The 18,448-nt window shown below is 43.4% G+C and overlaps 1 protein-coding gene across 2 annotated transcripts in view; it reads right to left on the bottom strand.

The window, feature by feature from the left end:
* glg1b (golgi glycoprotein 1b) overlaps positions 1 to 18,448 on the bottom strand; it is a gene marked incomplete at its 5' end in the record, with an annotated part of 83,206 nt that overhangs the window by 34,064 nt on the left and 30,694 nt on the right. For both annotated transcript variants that reach the window (XM_084437185.1, XM_084437184.1), the window contains one exon: positions 11,808 to 12,023. In XM_084437185.1, the coding sequence (XP_084293311.1) occupies positions 11,808 to 12,023 (216 nt within the window). The remainder of the gene's footprint in view (positions 1 to 11,807; positions 12,024 to 18,448) is intronic.

Here is an 18,448-nt window from a genome sequence, read left to right on the forward strand (position 1 = left end):
TTCTGTTATTTGTGTGAACTCATCAACACTGTAAATGAGGGAAAGCTCAGTGCTTTATGAATATAAATAAAGGTTTGAAATGAAAATGAAATTAAAGGAAATAACAGCAACCCCATGCCTTTCACCGTACCCCTCCCTCTGCTCTCTATTCTAATCAGACCGTGTTGGGGCTAATTAAGCGGTAGCTCAGTCTATACCATAACAATGGCAGCATAGTCACAGCACTCAGAGAGAGAGGCTCATTCAAACCTCAGACTCAACAATGGCCGGCCCTCGGATGCCAGGAAACCTCACTTTGGAATGAGCTAGGAGGAACAGCCTGTACTGATGTACTGACACACACACACACACACACACACACACACACACACACACACACACACACACACACACACACACACACACACACACACACACACACACACACACACAACATGACGACCACAGTCTCCTCACACAAAACACAAAGAGACAGAAACAGAGCGAGACAGACCTAGACAGTTCAATTTCAATTCAATTTCTTTCAATTTTTATTTCAAACCATATAACCACTTAGGAGACTTTCACAGGAAGAAGCAAAAATATTAACTAAATAATACAAATAAAAATAAAAGTAAAAAGTACAAACGCTACAAATCACTGCAGTCCCTGCAAATGAGTCCCACGGCTTGAAAAGGAGAAGGAAGAAGCAAAGCTTATCTGATTCAACCCCCATCCTCAGAAACAGAGACAGACCGAGACAGAAATAGAGACAGAAAGAGAGAGACAATCTCCCTCTCCTCATTAACCATCTCCCTCTTCACATTACACTCCCTCAACCCCCCTAATATCTCTCATACCTCTTTCAAGCCACTAATATATCTAATACTGTAGCTCTCTCAACCTCCTAATATCTCCAATAGCTCTCTCAACCTCCTAATACAGTATCTCTACCTCTCTCAACCCACTAATATCTCTAATAGCTCTCCCAACCCCCTAATATCTCTACCTCTCTCAACCCACTAATATCTCTAATAGCTCTCTCAACCCCCTAATATCTCTACCTCTCTCAACCACCTAATATCTCTAATAGCTCTCTCAACCTCCTAATATCTCTACCTCTCTCAACCACCTAATATCTCTAATAGCTATCTCAACCTCCTAATATCTCTACCTCTCTCAACCCTCTATCTCAAATAGCTCTCTCAACCTCCTAATATCTCTAATAGCTCTCTCAACCCCCTAATATCTCAAATAGCTCTATCAATCCCCTAATATCTCTCCCAACCCCCTAATATCTCTAATACTTCTCTCAACCCCCTAATATATCTAATACCTCTCTCAACACCCCTAATTTCTCTAATACCTCTCAACCCACTAATCTCTAATACATCTCTCAACCCCCCAAATATCTATACCCCCCTAATATCTCTAATACTGTAATTCTCAACCTGCCTATTATCTCTAATATCTCTCTCAACCCCCTAATATCTCTTATACCTCTCTCAACCCCCCTAATATCACTAATACTGTATCTCTCTCTCTCTCTCTCTCTCTCAAACTCCCTAATATGTCTCTGTCAATTCATTTCAAAGGGCTTTATTAGCATGGAAAACATACGTTTATATTGCCAAAGCAAACATCACAAAAAAACTCTAAAATGTTAAAATATAAATACAGTACAAATAGGTGAATTGAGTGAATAATTAAGTAATATTTACAAATGTATTTAAATGGTAACTTTTACATTTGTATGTAGCCTACAGTGTGTCAGTGTTGTGTGCTGGGATACAGATTGACAGTCTTTATGGTTGTGTTCCATTGGATGTTCTTTTCCTGTCACAACTGCTCACAAATCTTGCTGCTGTGTTTGCGCATTGCTGTATTTCTCCCAGCAGATATGGCAGTTTTCAAGTCAAGTTTTCAAAATCTTTTTGGGTGTTTGTAATCTGTGGGAAGCATATATCTCTGATGTCCTGGTACAGTTGGCAGGTAGTTAAAAAGTGAAGCTGGGTTTGAACCTCTTTCTGTGTGCAGTGGGTGCACAGTCTGTCTTCTCTAGGGAACGGGTCTGCCTGTGGCGGCCTCTCAATGGCAAGGTTGTGCTCGCTGAGTCTGTACATAGTCAAGGACTTTGTTCGTTTTGGGTCCGTCACAGTGCTCAGGTACTGTGTATTCTCTGTTTAGGGCCAAATAGCATTCCAATTTGCTCTGTTTTTTGGTAGATTCTTTCCAATGTGTCAGATAGTTTTCTTTTTGTTTTCTTATAATTTGGTTTAGTCTGGTGGGGTTTCTGTTTGGTGGCTCTGGCCAGGACCAGCTGTCTGAGGGGGCGTCTCTCTGAGGTGTCTCTGGAGGTGAGGGATTTCTTATGGAGCGTGTCCGGATCACTTTCCTTTAGGTGATTGTAAAATTGAAATGCTCTCTTTTGAACTTTGATAATTCCAGGTATTGTCCTAATTCTGCTCTGCGTGTATTATTTAGTGTTTTTCATTGGATGCGGAAAATGGATTTGCAGAATTCTGCATGCAGTCTCAATTTGGTTTTTGTCCCATTTTGTAAAGTCTTGGTTGGCAAGTGGACTGCAGACCTCGCAACTGTAAAGGGAAATGGGTTCTATAACAGTCTAGTATTTTTAGCCAGATTCGGATTGGGATGTCCAACATGATGTTCCTTTTGATGGTGTAGAAAGCCCTTCTAGCCTCGTCTGTCAAGTCGTTCAAAGCCTTGTTGAAGTTTCCTGTGGCGTTGATGTTTATGCCGAGGTAGGTATAGTTTTGTGTATGTTCTAGGGCGATCATATCTAGGAAGAATATAGATTTGTTGTGCTGGAAGCTGGGTCTTTTTGGGAAAATCATAATCTTTGTCTTTGTCTGATTGTGCCACCACAAGACGAAGAACATCAAAGTCCCAGAACATCAAACACTATAGCTGTTTTTCCACTGTCAGGCCGAACGGTTACTAGGAAGTTTCGTTTGGCTCCGTTCTGTCCCCGACTCGTGAGAACCGTTACCATCTGTTTTTCCACTGTCGGGCCGCTAACAGTATGGAGGAGGATTTGGTTTATTTTGGACTATATTTCTCGTTTTTCTTTTTATGTGCCTACATGAGCGCACAAACCGTGCCTGGCGTGATGGTGTTGAAAGAAGCAGAGAAGAAAGAGAGACAGTAGGCAGGAGGACACAAGTCAAAGTAGATAACAACTAACGTTACACACTAACTACAAAAAGTAAACCTGTTGCGTTCTTGTGATTGAAACAAGTTTAGGTAGGCTACAGTAACTTTATATTACACAGGCTAGCAGCAGTGTTTCCCCTACGATACAGTTGCAGAATAAGACAGCCTAAGCTGGAAGGGCTAGCTTAGGCTATATGGTGGTCTTAACGCCCGCACTTGGGAGTGGTGGTCGTAATGCCCAAACGCAGTGACAAGACTGATTTCTGGGCTGCTAGCGATATTTTAAACTGGATGGACAATGGACAATGGAAAAGTAACCGACTCTCCTACATATCATAGAGTCTACCTTCATATTTTCAGCTTGCTATGTGCATATTTAGTTATATAAAAACGACCACAAATCATCACTATGAATTCTGTGTCGCCCTGAAAATATTGCTTGGCGACGCCTCGTCATTGTATGAGAATTCCATATTACTGTACCTATGTTATTCTGAGTGGGGTAGGCTAGCTGCGGGCGTTACGCTACACATTCTGTTGAACCAGGAATTGCAGGGCTATCGTCAAAATTAGCAAGCTTGTTTAAAAAAAAAAAAAAAAAAAAAGAAACATAACGCTGTTGGATTTGAATACCGGAATTGTTGAGGACATTTTCAGTTACAAATTAATCTACAGTGTTATTACCAAAATCTGGTTTTGTACATTTACGTTTCTAGTAAAAAAAAATTGGTGACACTGTCGCCTCAGAGTGGGCGTTAACTTCCACTAACACAGCCACAGACAAGGGATTTGTTGTTAGTTCAAGTAACTAACTTTGGCCAATACCACTGGCTAATGGCTAGCGATGAAATTAAATGGCGAGTCCTGCTTTGCAGCTTTATGCATTTCCGATTGATCATGTTGGCAATGTGTGTGAATTTGCTGCTATGTGAGAGATAAGGACCTGTTGTTGCATGTCGTTGACAAAAGCTTCCCCTTAGTGTCAGAACGATGGCTTATGAATGCGATGTTATACAGTAGCCCAGAGATGGTTAGCAGTGGCAGGGCTATTTTCAGTTTGATGAAAGGCATTGTGGTGTTTGAGCATGAGTTGTTGTACTCTTGTGATGGACTTCATTTTGGTGTGAAATTAAAGTTGTTTACGTTTTGGTAGGAACAATTAAATTGTCCCAAGTGTTGCAAATTATTGGAACCCCTGCCAGTGGCGATTGCTCCTTTAAGCCAGGGTAAGCCAAATCCAAATAAAACTTGATTTTTGCACCTACTTTCAGTGAAAGAAGGTATGAAAATCGACTTTGACTGTTTTTGACGTAAATGCGTCGTGTATTCTGCCATATCGCTTCATTTTCATCCGTGTTTAGCATTTTGGTAGTGCTCCGTCGCCCCCTACAGTCCTCATGAAAATACAGTCCACGTTACGGTCCGTTGACACCGGTCTTACTAGCGTGTTATTCACTTAACATTGTAGGCCAGGTAAAATGATTCTAGCTTACGGAAGTCAAGACCAAATCAAATCAAGACCAAATCAAGACCTGGAGCGGTAGGCTAATATGCCTAGTAGCCTAGTAGGCTAGTAGCCTAAACACTGATTAGTGAAGTAGGGGAGCAGGCTATTGCGTGCTGTGCCCTAAGGCGGTGTATTTTATCGTCCTGTCATTCCTCTTCGTGGTGCTTGGCCATTGTTGTCATATAATGGCTCTGTTGTTTATTTAATCTGTCCCTAAAAGCTTCATTGTTTCGGCCTAAATATTGCCCTCTTATTCGCTTGCTCTCAAATTATTGGCCTTTGTTGATGTGTTAAAAGAAAAAACATCAGTAGCCTAGGCTACTACAGTTTGGCATCTGATGTGTCATTTTATTTGAACATGTATGTTTAGGGATGAGAATCGTTAGGATTTTATCGATGTCGATGCCATCAAGGAGGCCATCTTCTTCACAGGTAGAGTATAGTCCTCCTCCTCTTCATCATCACCCCGCCTCTGTTGTGTCTGTTGCACTGGCAGCTCCCCTACTGCTTCCACTGTGTTTGCTGCCACTGCTCTTTTCTTCAGCCTATCCCAGATGGCGTCCTCCTCGATTCTGGATTTAAATCTTGCGTCCATCAGTGTGGCTTCCTCAAGGAAGGCCCAGACATCCTTGTCCTGGTAGCGTTTGGAGAGATAACCCCAAATGGCCTGCTTGATGGCGATCACGAAGGCAGAGTCCCCCTGGCGCACAGTGTAATGGGCCTGCAACTTTTGGAGGATTGGAATGATCTGGCCACAGGTTGGGTTTCTTTCACTGGAGACACAGAGTGTGGATGTGTGCAGCACACGCATCAGCTCCACAAACTCCTCTACCTTCCTCTCTATCTCTAATGACAAAATAATAAAAAGCATGATTCAAAAAACAATATTAAATTACCATTACACTTCAATATCATTCATTTTTCAACCATGTATCTATAATCAAAAGAATGTACTGAGATGTGATCTTACTGAGCAGTTGCTGCTTCTCCTTCAAGACCACTTTGGCCATGTGGGACCTCTTCATCCACGTTGAGTATAGGCGAAACACCCAAATTTGACAAGGTGGAGCTTCTTTATAGCAACATCCATGTTGGAGGAGTTGAAAACTGTGGCTGCCACAACCTTCTCTTGGATGCTGAACTCCTCCATGATCTCATCTATCTCCTCAACCACAGCATGCCCTGTCTGTGCCTCGTACACGGCTCTCGTCTTGAGGACCTTCTCTTTCATCTGACCTTCCCAGACGTAGTGCACAGTTACAGTGAGGTAGTGGTCCTGACTGACGGCTGTCCAGCCATCAGCAGTGATAGCTACCTTGCTAACCTGCCTTAGCTCAGAGATCAGATTGTCCTTCTCCACCTCATACCATGCTGGGATCAGGCGGTCAGACGGCTTCTCTCTAGAGAAGGATTTGTACTTGGGGTTGAAAGCCGCAAAAGCCTCCCTACAGAAAATTGTTGTGGGAGTAGCAGAACTACTGTGAGCTGGTTGGAATAACACAGCTATGCATCTTGACATTAACCTCCCCTGAAAATGCTTTTTCCTTCTGAAATAGCCGGTGGTTACCCTTTAATCATTTAATTGTAATGGTAACATTATTTACTTTTTGCTCAATTCCATGTCAGGAAAATACAACCATTTAGCCTACTTGTATTCATCAGAAGCAACCAGGTTGAAGGGGAGGAGACGTTATTTTTCTAAATGTCTTGGTTGTTTCATGGTGAGACTAACATGTCTTGGTAGGGCTGTAGGCTAACCAAAAGCCATAGCTTGTAGCCCTCCCCAGCCCCCACGGAATTCTCAATGAGTTTGAGCCTACATTGACATGCAAATAGGCATAGGAAAATGCACTGGAATGGCAGTCAAACCCGTAACTTCCCACCCGTGAACTCGTACCAGATCGATGTCAGAGTGCAACTGGGAGTACGTCACACAGCCCTCTAAACAAGATGGCAGCCCACATGGGTACGGCGACAAAGATAACTTTAGGGCAACGTAAAGTAAATTTGTTCGTTGTAATCAAAATAATACAAACGGTTATGCACTACAATCTGCTATGTGTATGTAATGATGCCCAAATATGTTGACAAGAGATAGCCAGTGCTAGCTAGCGCTAGCTAGCTAACGTTAAGGTAAACCTGAACTTGACCACGCAAACGGCAAAAGTTGACAATGTCAATAAATACTATAAAATACTAGCTAATGTTAACTTATATTAGCTCAACCGGGCCAGTTGCCAGTTAGCGATGAGAGGCAGAGTCCCAAGCCCAGTTGATAGCCTTCATCGTGGGATGAGGGGGGTGCAATTGGCCACAATCCAGCTTCATACACCCAACGTTAGGCTAGCTAAGCTATCTAGCAAGCAAGCAGTTGCAAAGTCGAACAATACAGGTTGTAAAATGATGCGGGGGGCAATATCTCTCGCTAGCTATGCATGACGTATTATATTATTTTAAGAGTTGGCCCCAAAATACAACGTTAATTTGAAGTTAAAAGCTAACAAAAGCTGGGGGCCGTCTATAAGGGCCGTCTCATTCATGACGGCAACAGGCACTAGCCTGGCAGACTGCATCGAAAGCTTGGGAACTAACGTTAGCTGGCATAATCCAATAATTCCCCCAAAAGAACCTCTCCACTGCACAAGCTTTTTACCAAACCTAGCTAATAAGCACCAGCTACTGAGTGCAACGTTAGCCCTGCTAATGGAGAGAACGGATTTAGAGAAGATTGTTGCAGCTGGTGCTAAATGAGGCAAAGGAACATGTCAAATAGAATACAACAAACATGCGGAAAATGTATTCAATCACTTCTTCTAATGGCTTTCCAGCAGTGTTGATCCAACTAAGCATATTACTGCCCTCCACAGAATGTTGCTACATACTTCATGTCCGGATGTAAACAAGCCGGATTACCAGATTGGTGCTCCAGCCCCAATGAGTGCTCCAAATCCCCCCAAAGCGATAAAAACCTGCACAAATATTATATTTATTTAGTATAATATATATCATAATACATGTTAAGAAAAATGCCTTTCAGCTCAAATACCGAAAATAATAACTAATGTGGTAAAACTGCAACACAAGCCTACACCAGCGGCTTGGCCAGAAATCCGACCGGGCCTGAGTAAACATAGAATTCATCCATAAATCCATCCATAAATTGCTCAATAGGTGAATAGGCCTACATCATACTGTGCCAATGTGTTCTTATTTTTCAAGTGTTATCAGTGATATGCTTTGATAATACCGGTTATACAGCCGCATTTGGTGTCACACACACACAGGCGCCATCTAGTGGTCATTATGTGTCAGTAACAGCCTCCCATTATAAAGACTCTGGGGGCATTTGACCCACTCCACGGCGATGCTGGTAAGTTTCAAATGCTTGGCGCTTTTAGTGTTAATCAAGCAAGTTTCATTGAAGATGTGATGAATCTGTCATTTTCAAGGGTTTTATCTGAAAGGAAAGATCCAGAAAGAGCACTGCGATATTTGAAGAAATGTTTATGCCCTTAGTGGAAAAACATGCACCACTGAAGAAGTTTACTGTACGTAGTTGCCGAACACCTTGGCTAGACAATGAGCTGAAAGAACATATGGGAGTGTGATATATATAACTGATGATATATATATAAATAAATCTGGTCTTAAATCAGACTGGCAGGTCTATTGCAAATATCACACTTTTGTCACATCATTAAACAAGAGGAAAAAGAAATTATATTATGGAAATAGAATTAATGGTATAAAAATGACAGTAAAAAACTATGGAGTACATTGATGATATGATGGGTAGAAGAACTAAATCAGCTCCATCCTATTTGGAGAAAGAAGGACTCTTTCTAACTAAACCACCAGATATAGCTAATGAAATTAAAAAAGTATTTTATTGGAAAAATTGAAGTCAAATGCCTGGGATAGATAATGGAGATTCTTATGAATTAAAAAAAACAACGAATCATGTGGGATAAAACCTGTACATTCAAATTTAACAATGTAAGTGTGAGTTACAGTATGTTGAAAAATGTAATGTCAACTTCTAAAGACAAACCTGCAGGTTTTGATGAACTAGATTGCAAGCTTCTGAGGATGGTGTCAGATGTTATAGCTCCTGCTATCAGTCATATTATTAATTTGAGTTTCAATGAGTGTGTTTGTCCATCAAAATGGAAGATAGCTAAAATAATACCCCTTCCCAAAAATGGGAACCATTAGTCGACCAATTAGTTTATTGCCTGCATTAACTAAATTAATGGAGAGAATTGTATGTGAGCAGATCGAAGACTATTTTTCCTTAAACGATTTAACAACCAACTTCCAACATGCATACAGAAAGGGCCACTCAACTGCTACAGCTCTGACTCAAATGACAGATGATTGGCTCAGGGAAATTGAGAAAAATCAAATAGTGGGTGCTGTAATGCTTGATTTTACTGCTGCGTTTGATATTATCGATCACACAATATTATTGAAAAAATTGAATTGTTATGGCTTTTCATTGTCAGCACTATTATGGATGGAAAGCTACTTGAGGAATAGGTCACAAACTGTTTTCTTTAATGGAAGCTATTCGGAGCATAAGACTATGAACAGGGGGGTCCCGCAGGGATGTTGTCTTGGTCCATTGTCGTCTACAGTCTTCACGAATGACCTGCCTCTTGTTTTACAACAAGCTAACATTTCTATGTACGCAGACAATTCTACTGTGTATATGGCAGCAAGTACAGCTGAGGAGTTAAATACAGTCTTAAATTCAGAATTACATGTGGTGGTTAAATGGATGTTAAAATGGATTGGTTTTGAATGTGTCTAAAACAAACAGTATTATTTTTGGTTCCAACTATGCCCTTAATTACAAACCAGTGCTGAATATATCTATTGACAATGTACTTATCAACCAAGTACAGGAGACTAAGCTCCTTGGAGTTATTTTGGATGACAGACTGTCATGGTGAAATCAAATCAACAAAACAATGGCAAAGATGGGAAATGGTATTTCTGTTATTAAAAGGTGTGCTAAACTCTTAACAAATACCTCAAGAAAGCAGGTGGTTCAAGCATCAATCCTGTCAAACATTGACTACTGTCCTGTAGTATGGTCAAGCGCTACAAGTGATACGATCTAGAAACTGGTTAAAAAAATAAATTAAAAAAATTAAAAGGTAAAAAAATAGGGCAGCCCGTGTTGTGTTACAGTGTGTTACAGTGTGTTACAGTGTGATGTCAGAGCAAATGTTACTGCAATGGTTGATGTTCTCAGTTGGTTAGTGGTTCAAGACAGACTTTTATATTCGCTACTTGGATTTTTCAGAAATATTGTTGTTCCAAAAATTCCATCTTTATTGTATAACAAATTATCCTGGATCTCAGAGAGACATTTATCCAACCAGGCAAGCAACACAAGGACATTTCACACTACCAAGAGCAAGAACAAATGCAGTAAAACGGACAGTAATATATAGAGCAATTCAGGAATGGAACTCATTACCGAATAATATTACACAAGAAAGCAGTAAAATTAGGTTCAAATCTTTATTAAAGTCGCACTGAAACGTGAGATAATTTGAGATCATCTAACTTCCGTAGTTTGACGTATTTCCGACGCAAACAAGCTATGAGGGTGGAACATATGTGAGGAATTTGATTGGAACATTGACAAGTGGACGGGTTTTAAGAACTTTAGACAGATTCGATAGAAGGATAGTGTTGATTGACGGGTGGATGTTGTGAGATTATTGGCCTAAAATCTAAGGTACCTGTTGTCGCCATTGCACGTGACCTACCGTTTTCCAGGAAGTAAGAAATGATATACTTTGATATAAGATTACAACAAAGGGTGAATTTTGTAAATTTTTTGGCATACATCATTGAATAAGTGAACACTATGACCAATTATGTGAACCAAAATGGGACAGAATGCTTTTTTCATTTCAGTACGGCTTTAAGGCAGTATCTTTGGTCAAGGAACAATACATAAATACTAACTGGTTGTGGCCAAAAACATTTTCTGGGTTGGGAAGGCTTGTGTCTAAGTGACAAGATTGTTGTATGTGTGTGGCTGCTGAGATGGTTCGTTGTTTAGATATCCTGGTTCTTGTCAATCAGTTAAATTCAAATTTGGGAGCTTGTCCTATCTGTATTTTGTCATGTTTTGTTTTGTGGTCTGATGTTTATTTATTGTTATTTCATTTAGCCTTTTAATTGGGATTCTGTGGCGTCATGTGATGTTTTTTGTTTAATTACAAGTACAAAAACTTTTGCACACCTGTAGTGTGACAGGTGCGTAGGAGAGAGCCAAAGGAGAACCAACTGAAAAACAGAAAACTCCCACACACTGTCCGTTAATTTAATTTAATTAATTAATTAATTAATTTAATTTAATGAATAGTTTAATTCTCAACGATTCGGTCGGTAGAAATATTTCCTGATGAAGGTCTACTGACCGAAACGTTGAGAATTAAACTATTGCAGTGTAACGGACAGTGTGCGGGAGTTTTCTGTTTTTCAAGTGTTAAATTACAAAATATGTATATGTGTGATGCATTAGGACCCCAGGAAGAATAGCTACGGCTCACCGTGCTAATGGGGATCCAAATAAACCTGGAATTTCTACTCTCTGCCAGACCAGTGTTGGCTGTCCTTCATGACATGGTCGCTCATGATGGAACAACAGTGAAGCGGTTTGAGAGGAGCTCTCTCCACCTCCTCCATCTGAGCTGAGCCCACACACACTCACCACAATGACCAGCTGTGACCTGGGTCACTGGCACGTTGACAAGGACATGGTGGCAAACACAATCCACAAACAACGACGGGGGAAGACAACACAACTGGGACAAAAATACATAATAGGAACCGAAATACCACATACCACACACACACAAACACATACACACACATGCGCACACACAAACACACACGCACGCATACAAACACACACAAACACATACACGCCCACACACGCACACACACACACATGCACACACACAAACACACACGCACGCATACACACACACACACAAACACAGACACGCCCACACACGCACACACACACACATGCACACACACACTGTGTGCACACACACACACACACACACACACACACACACACACACACACACACACACACACACACACGTCTCACCTTGTCGCCGATGTTGATGCTGCCACAGTGCAGGGTGTTGATGTCATCGCGACACTTGTCCATGAAGCCGCAGATCAGCCGGTAGTCGCTGAAGATGACGCTGGTCATCCTGGTCAAATACTGGTGGCACTGGTGCTCTGTGATGTTGCCACGGTGATCTACCAGGCAGGACACCAGGAAGCCCTTCCCACGCTCCTCCTCGTTGCACTCCTTGATCTGGGGGAGGGGCAAGAGCAGCATCGTCATACCGGGGGCCACGCCCAGCGGCACGCCACACTACAGTGCAGTACAGTCGTTCAGCAGACGCTTTAACCCACAGCGCCTTACAAGCATTTACCGTAGGTAGTCAGTGTACTACTACTCGCCAGAACTCAACAAGTTTATCTCCTTTCTAAACAAGTGACTAAGAGCAAAATCTTGTGCTGAAGGTTAAGTGCATGAGTAGAAAAATAAGTGCTTAAGAGGGAGGATCCTGGTAGTACTTCTTGAAGAGATTAGTTTTGAGCCTGCATTGAAAATGGGCAGTGACTCTGCGGTCCTCACGTCAGTGGGCAGTTCATTCCACCACTGTGTGGTCTGGATAGAGAAGAGCAGTGACCGTGTCGATCGACCGCAGAGGCCTCGGAGTGTGTGTGTGTGTGTGGGGGGGGGGTTGTAGGGCATGGCCATGGTGATACAATTACATAGTGACTCATGTATCGTCATACATATCGTATCATGAGGTTCTTGCCAATGCCCAGTGCCAATACCCAGCTCTATTAAATAGTGACAGGAAGCAGCTGTGACCATTTCCTGTGTTGTGAATGCACTAGCTGATGTCAGGAAGTCAAAATGAGAGCCAATCAAAACAATGATATTCAAAGACTAATCAGGTTAAAGGAATGAGCTATGTGTCTTTGTGACAGTCCAGAAGCCCTGGGCTGGCTCCAGCCCTAGAATCTCAATCTGATTTTCGAAATGCGATTCAGGGTCTGGAAAGGCTCTCGTCCAGAGTGATTTCTCGGTTGGATTTCCAACCAGGTCAATCCGAGTCCTTTGAATTTCGATGACGGAATCAAACTGTGTAACATGATTGGTTAGGAGATGAACTAATCGCTGAGGACTCATTCGGCAACGCCCATCTCGGAAAACAGCTGCAATGGGAGCCTGTTCAGACTGAACAACGAAGTGAAACGAAACAGTTCAGTCTGAGTGTCAGACTACAGAGGGTCAGCTGTCAACATCAGGCCCGGACCATTTCATTGGCTCATGTACATTGATGCATTTTTTATTTTTGCATTTTGATTCCTAGAAACAAACAATGAGACAGCAGCTTTCCAGAAGATGATAAATCGACAGACAACCCACAGCTGTTTCTCTGGTCGATCCTGGCCTATCATAGGAGGGAACAACCCCCCCTCCCCACACACACACACACACACACACACGCACACGCACACAACAAATTCTGTGTTATTAGATATTATTTGAATTCATTTTACATACTAGACCTTAGTTAGATCTCTTTAAGTGTCCACAGAATTGGCCTCTCATACCTTGGCTAGAGGAAGAATGCTGTGTACTCTGTAATCCTATGTTTTTGTGGAAGTAACTGTCTGTGCTCGCGCCCCGGCCATGCCAGTCTCTCTGTCGACAAAACCGGAATCCAGCTGGCCTGGGGAGCGGGAAGCGAGGGCTGGGGAAGGGTCCAGACACCGGTTGCTCTTTGATTGTATAAATGATTGTTGTGAGTCCTAATTGGGGCCGCACTTCTCACCTTGTGAACTGCTGTGTGCACAAAGCTAGCCGAGTTGGACGGACCCCTTCTACAGTTGTTTTTGTTTTTTTTGGTAATAAACTTGGAACGTTGACATTAACTCTCTCCTGAGCAATACTTTTGTTAACAGAAATTTCTACAACACGGCACGCACACACACACATACACACGCATGCACGCAAACACAGGTACAGCTACAACGGCAGACTGAGAGCCAGTCTGACAGCATTATCTGGGTACCGATTAGTCAGCCCTGAACTTTTTGTGTGTAGGTGTGTGTTTTTGTAACTGTTTTTGTGTGTAGGTGTGTGACTGACTGAGTGTGTGCATGTATGTGAGAGTGTGTGTGTGTGTGTATGTGTGGTGATGTACTCCCTGGGGAGTGTGACAGATACTCTGATGTTTCTATGTAGCTTGTGCCCTAATCACCGCTTTAGCCTCCTGCTGTTCGTGTGTGTGTGTGTATGTGTGTGTGTGTGTGTGTGTGTGTGTGTGTGTGTGTGTGTGTGTGTGTGACTGTGCGTGTGTGCATGCGTGCCTGCGTGTGTGCGTGCAAGCTGTTGCTAGATTTCTAATAAACACAAACATTTGAGCATATTACACCAATTCTCAAATCCCTGCATTGGTGTCAGAGAATTGGTTTCAAAATACTGCTGCTCATCTCCAGTATAAATCGCTGAATGGCTCAGGGCCAAAATACATCTCTGAAATGCTTTTACAATATGAACCCTCTAGACCAGGGGTGTCAAACTCAAATACACAGTGGGCCAAAATTTAAAACTTGAACAAAGTCGCGGGCCAACATTGAACAAATGAAAATTTAAATATGGACCCAAACAAGTTTTGCTTTAACATTGAATATGCACTTATCACTTTCGCTTTTGGTGCGCATCAATGGTGTGCACTAATGTGAATACGCCCTCAGACACAAGTGTTGGTGCTCCATCTGCTCAGTAGAGAAGCTTGTAAAACCCTGACTGTCCTACAGCCAGGCAGACAGACAGACAGCCGGCATGCAGACAGACAGCCAGGCAGGCAGACAGTTTCTGGGTCCTGTCTTGATTGACACGCCAAAACAACAGCAGAGCATTATGGGATTTGTAGTATTAGCGGTGAATGCGCTGTATAATACTGGCGGGCCAGCTCTAGTAGTCATTTGGTATTGCCTCGCGGGCCAAATATAATTACACTGTGGGCCAAATTTGGCCCGCGGGCCAGAGTTTGACACCCCTGCTCTAGACCCTCAGGTCATCTGGGACCGGTTTTTATCCTGTCTCCAGAGTCAAAACAAAACACGAAGAAGCAGCATTTAGCTACTAATGAACACATAAATTAGCACACCTCTGTATCTTTGTCTGTATCTCTGTCTGTTTCCAGTTTCCTCAGACAGCGTCGGCCTGACAACTTTCATATTTGGCACGGGTACCACCAGGCGTCCCGCGCAAACCGTGACAGGAACGAATTTTTAAATTAGGTAATCATGGCTGACTAAATTGCCAATTAGTGATAGTTATAGTGCTCCCCACAGCAGCCAGCAGGTGGCATGCAATGTGCACACACACACACACACACACACACACACACACACGCACACTGTTTGGTTTTCTGTGGGATTCCAGTAGTATTGAAGTCTTCTTTCAATGTTTATGTTCTTGGTCTGGATTTCTGGGTCATGTGAGGTTGAATGTCTGAGTGTACCTGCATGAGTGTACCCCTTTAACTGGGGCGTCAGGTGACACTCCAGATTTGGCCAAGTAGGCTAACGTTTAGCTCCAGTTGTATTCAGTACCCACCCGACACACACCCGACTGGTAAGGCAATCTGTTTCTGTTGTATGTGTGCTTTGTCAGCTCTGTATGTCTGCTTGCTTACTGTTGTCTTGTTAACTTCACTTTGCATGTAGCTTCGCTTTGCATGTAGCCTATAACGTTGCTGTACTTGTCTGAATCTGAGAGTTATAGCCTACACAAGACAGAGTAACTTTGCGTTAGTCTTGCAATGTTAGTATAAACGTGATCGGCGAAGTGACATGCATTTAGGCTACATTTGGTAGCCATAAACATGTATAAAAGTGTCTCCATGTTTACAAACTAGCGCGACCGTCATGTTTAGTTGGATAGTTAAATGCCAGAGCCGGCTTTTTCTCACTTCCGTATTTTGGTCTGTGAGATTGGTCTGCGCTTGCGCAGCTCGCTAGGCCTTCTGGGAGATGTAGTTTTTATATTTGCCGGTTCATATTGTGTCCCATTTATCAGAGGTGAGTAGATTATTTATATTTAGAACATGGTGCTTAGATGCTGTTTACATTGAGATGATAAACCTATTATGAATCATGATATTTGCATTGAAATTATATATTTATATTGTTAACACAGTTTATTATGATACATGTAATTTGACATAGACCTACATATAATTGAGACATGAAATCATATTTAAATTGAAACTGTTGATCATGTATATGAAATTAATGTGTATTTCATTTGTCTTTATTGATTATTATTAATTAATGCATGTTTGCAGGTTTTTTACCTATGCTTTTCTTGAAACCAATAAACCAAACAAAAAGAGAAAAGTGGAGTAATCCTTTGTGTGCCTGGGTGGAGCCCTATTTCGGAGGGAGAAAACCAGAAGCCGAAACAGTAAAAAACCATGGACCCCGGAGTATCCGGGAAATATCCCCAAGGAAGGAGGATGGATTCACAACAAATGGAAGCCCTGAAAAGTAAACGCTCGGTTGCGCAGGCTGCCTTCAGTAAAAGGGCCAACAAACTTGCCCACACAGTTGGCCTGCTCGGAGAGGAGGCATTAATTAATGAAATAAAGACTCTTGGTGTGGACTTTGGAAGGGTCTGTGACACAGGAGTCGATTATGTTGATGCCCTCGATGCAGTGGAAAGTAAGGAGGAGGCAAGAAAGGAGAAAGAAGAAGCGGCACGCATAAATGATAAAACAACAGAATGCTCCGCCAAATATAACCAGACACTCGAGCTCGCCAGAGAGGCGTTATGGTCTAGGTTCGCAGAAGATGACATTAAGTTGCATGCCGAGAGCGCGGAGGAGAAGTGGGAAGAATTGCTGGCAACCAAACTGTTGCTGGAGGAAGAATTCAATGTCTTGAGGGAGAGCCAGGGGGAGAGGATCCACATGTTTGAGCGGAGAGTGGCCGACTGGGGGGTTCTAGTCTCTGGCGCCAGGACAAAGAAATGCAACCAACAGGTACTGAAGCTGAAGATGCAACTGAGTGACTGGGAGCGAAATTGCAGGCTGAAGCTGCAGCCCCGACAAGGTTCAAAGTCCAGCGAGTCGTCTGAGGACGAGGACGGGGAAAAGGGTGCGACTAGCCCTGATGGATTGGGTAAAGGGCCAGGTGACCCCGACAAGGTGGTCCAACCAAGTCAGCCACAACCTCAACCCAGCGGTGTCACAGGCATGCACCCCGGCCACAGAGCCCAGTTCCCCCTCGAGAGAGCACGCCTCCCCAAATTCTCCGGAGATATGACAGATTACTACCGGTGGAAGGCTGAGTGGGAAGAGCTGGAGCAACTGGGAAACCCACAGAGAGCTGCCGGTGTGACAAGGTTCCACCTCCTTGCAAGCCTCAGCGAAAGGGTGAAGAGAGACTTAGTCCTGTCCAGCTGCAGGTCCGCGGAGGAAATGTTCAGACGCCTCGACAACCGGTATGGAAATAAAGCGAAGATTGTTCTGATGATAACAAGGGAGGTGCAAGACTTACCCCCTATTAGAGGAAACAACCCCAGGCAGGCGATCGAGCTAATCCAGGCGGTGGAAAGGGCTCTGAGCAATCTCCTGATCCTGGGAGAGGAGGACGCAGTGAAGAACCGCGTGGTGGCTCAGTCCCTCGAAAGTAAGCTCCCGAGCTCTCTGAAGAAGGAGTGGATCACTCATAAGAGTGACCCCACAAATAGGTTTTCCCCTCAGAACCACTTTGATTGCCTGATGCAGTTCCTAAAGAGGCAGGAAACGATCCTCGAGGAGTTGGACCAGCTGGAGGCAAGCCCTGGAGAGAGGAGCCCTGTGGATAAAAGCCTGGTAGACAGACCAGAGAGAAGGGTGAAGAAAGCTTTCTCCAAAGCCACCTCGGGCCTAAGAGGGTTTCAACCGAAGGTGCAACTAGGGTCGTGCACCGTTTGTGGTGACAAGGCACACGCTGGCAGGCTGTTCGCATGCAAGACCTTCAGAGACTTGGACCTGCCGAGGAAAAGGGCTCATTTAAAAACCCATGGAACATGTGATCGGTGTTTGTGCATCCACTCAAAGGATGGCCGTTGTAACCCAAAGTTCCTCTGCCTTAAACCTGACTGCCGCAAAGAAGGGCCTGCCCACAACTACCTGCTCTGCTCCAAGTTCACTAGCCACAAAAAGGACACTGACAGCGGAGAGCAAGGTACCACAAGAGTGGAGAGGAAAGGGCTTGGCCTCACCAGCAAGCAAGAGGAGCTCCTTGCTAAGGTCGCTCCAGAACTGAGAGCTGAGCTAAGGAAAGCATTCTCGAACAAAGCCTCAACAACACTTTGCACCAATACTGGAAGCGGACCAAAGGAGTACCCTGTGGTGATGATGTTGCTGGAAGTGACAACCAATTCAGGCCAGCTGATAGGCACACTAATTGACCTAGCCTCGGATACCAACTACATTACAAACAATGCTGCAGAGCGCCTTGGACTAGGTGGTGAGAGCATCAAGTTGATCGTCCACGGGATCGGAGGAATGAAGAAGACAGTCACAACCAAAAGGTATACCCTGCGGCTGAGGGTGAGAGCCTCCAAGGGAGCTGTGGCTGAACACAAACTGCTCTGCTACGGCCTGGAGAGTATCGCGGAGATAAGCCAGTCTGTCACCCCGCAGCAGCTGAAAAGGATCT

The sequence above is a fragment of the Borostomias antarcticus genome (genome assembly GCF_949987555.1).
Source record: "Borostomias antarcticus genome assembly, chromosome: 4".
Classification (NCBI taxonomy): domain Eukaryota; kingdom Metazoa; phylum Chordata; class Actinopteri; order Stomiiformes; family Stomiidae; genus Borostomias; species Borostomias antarcticus.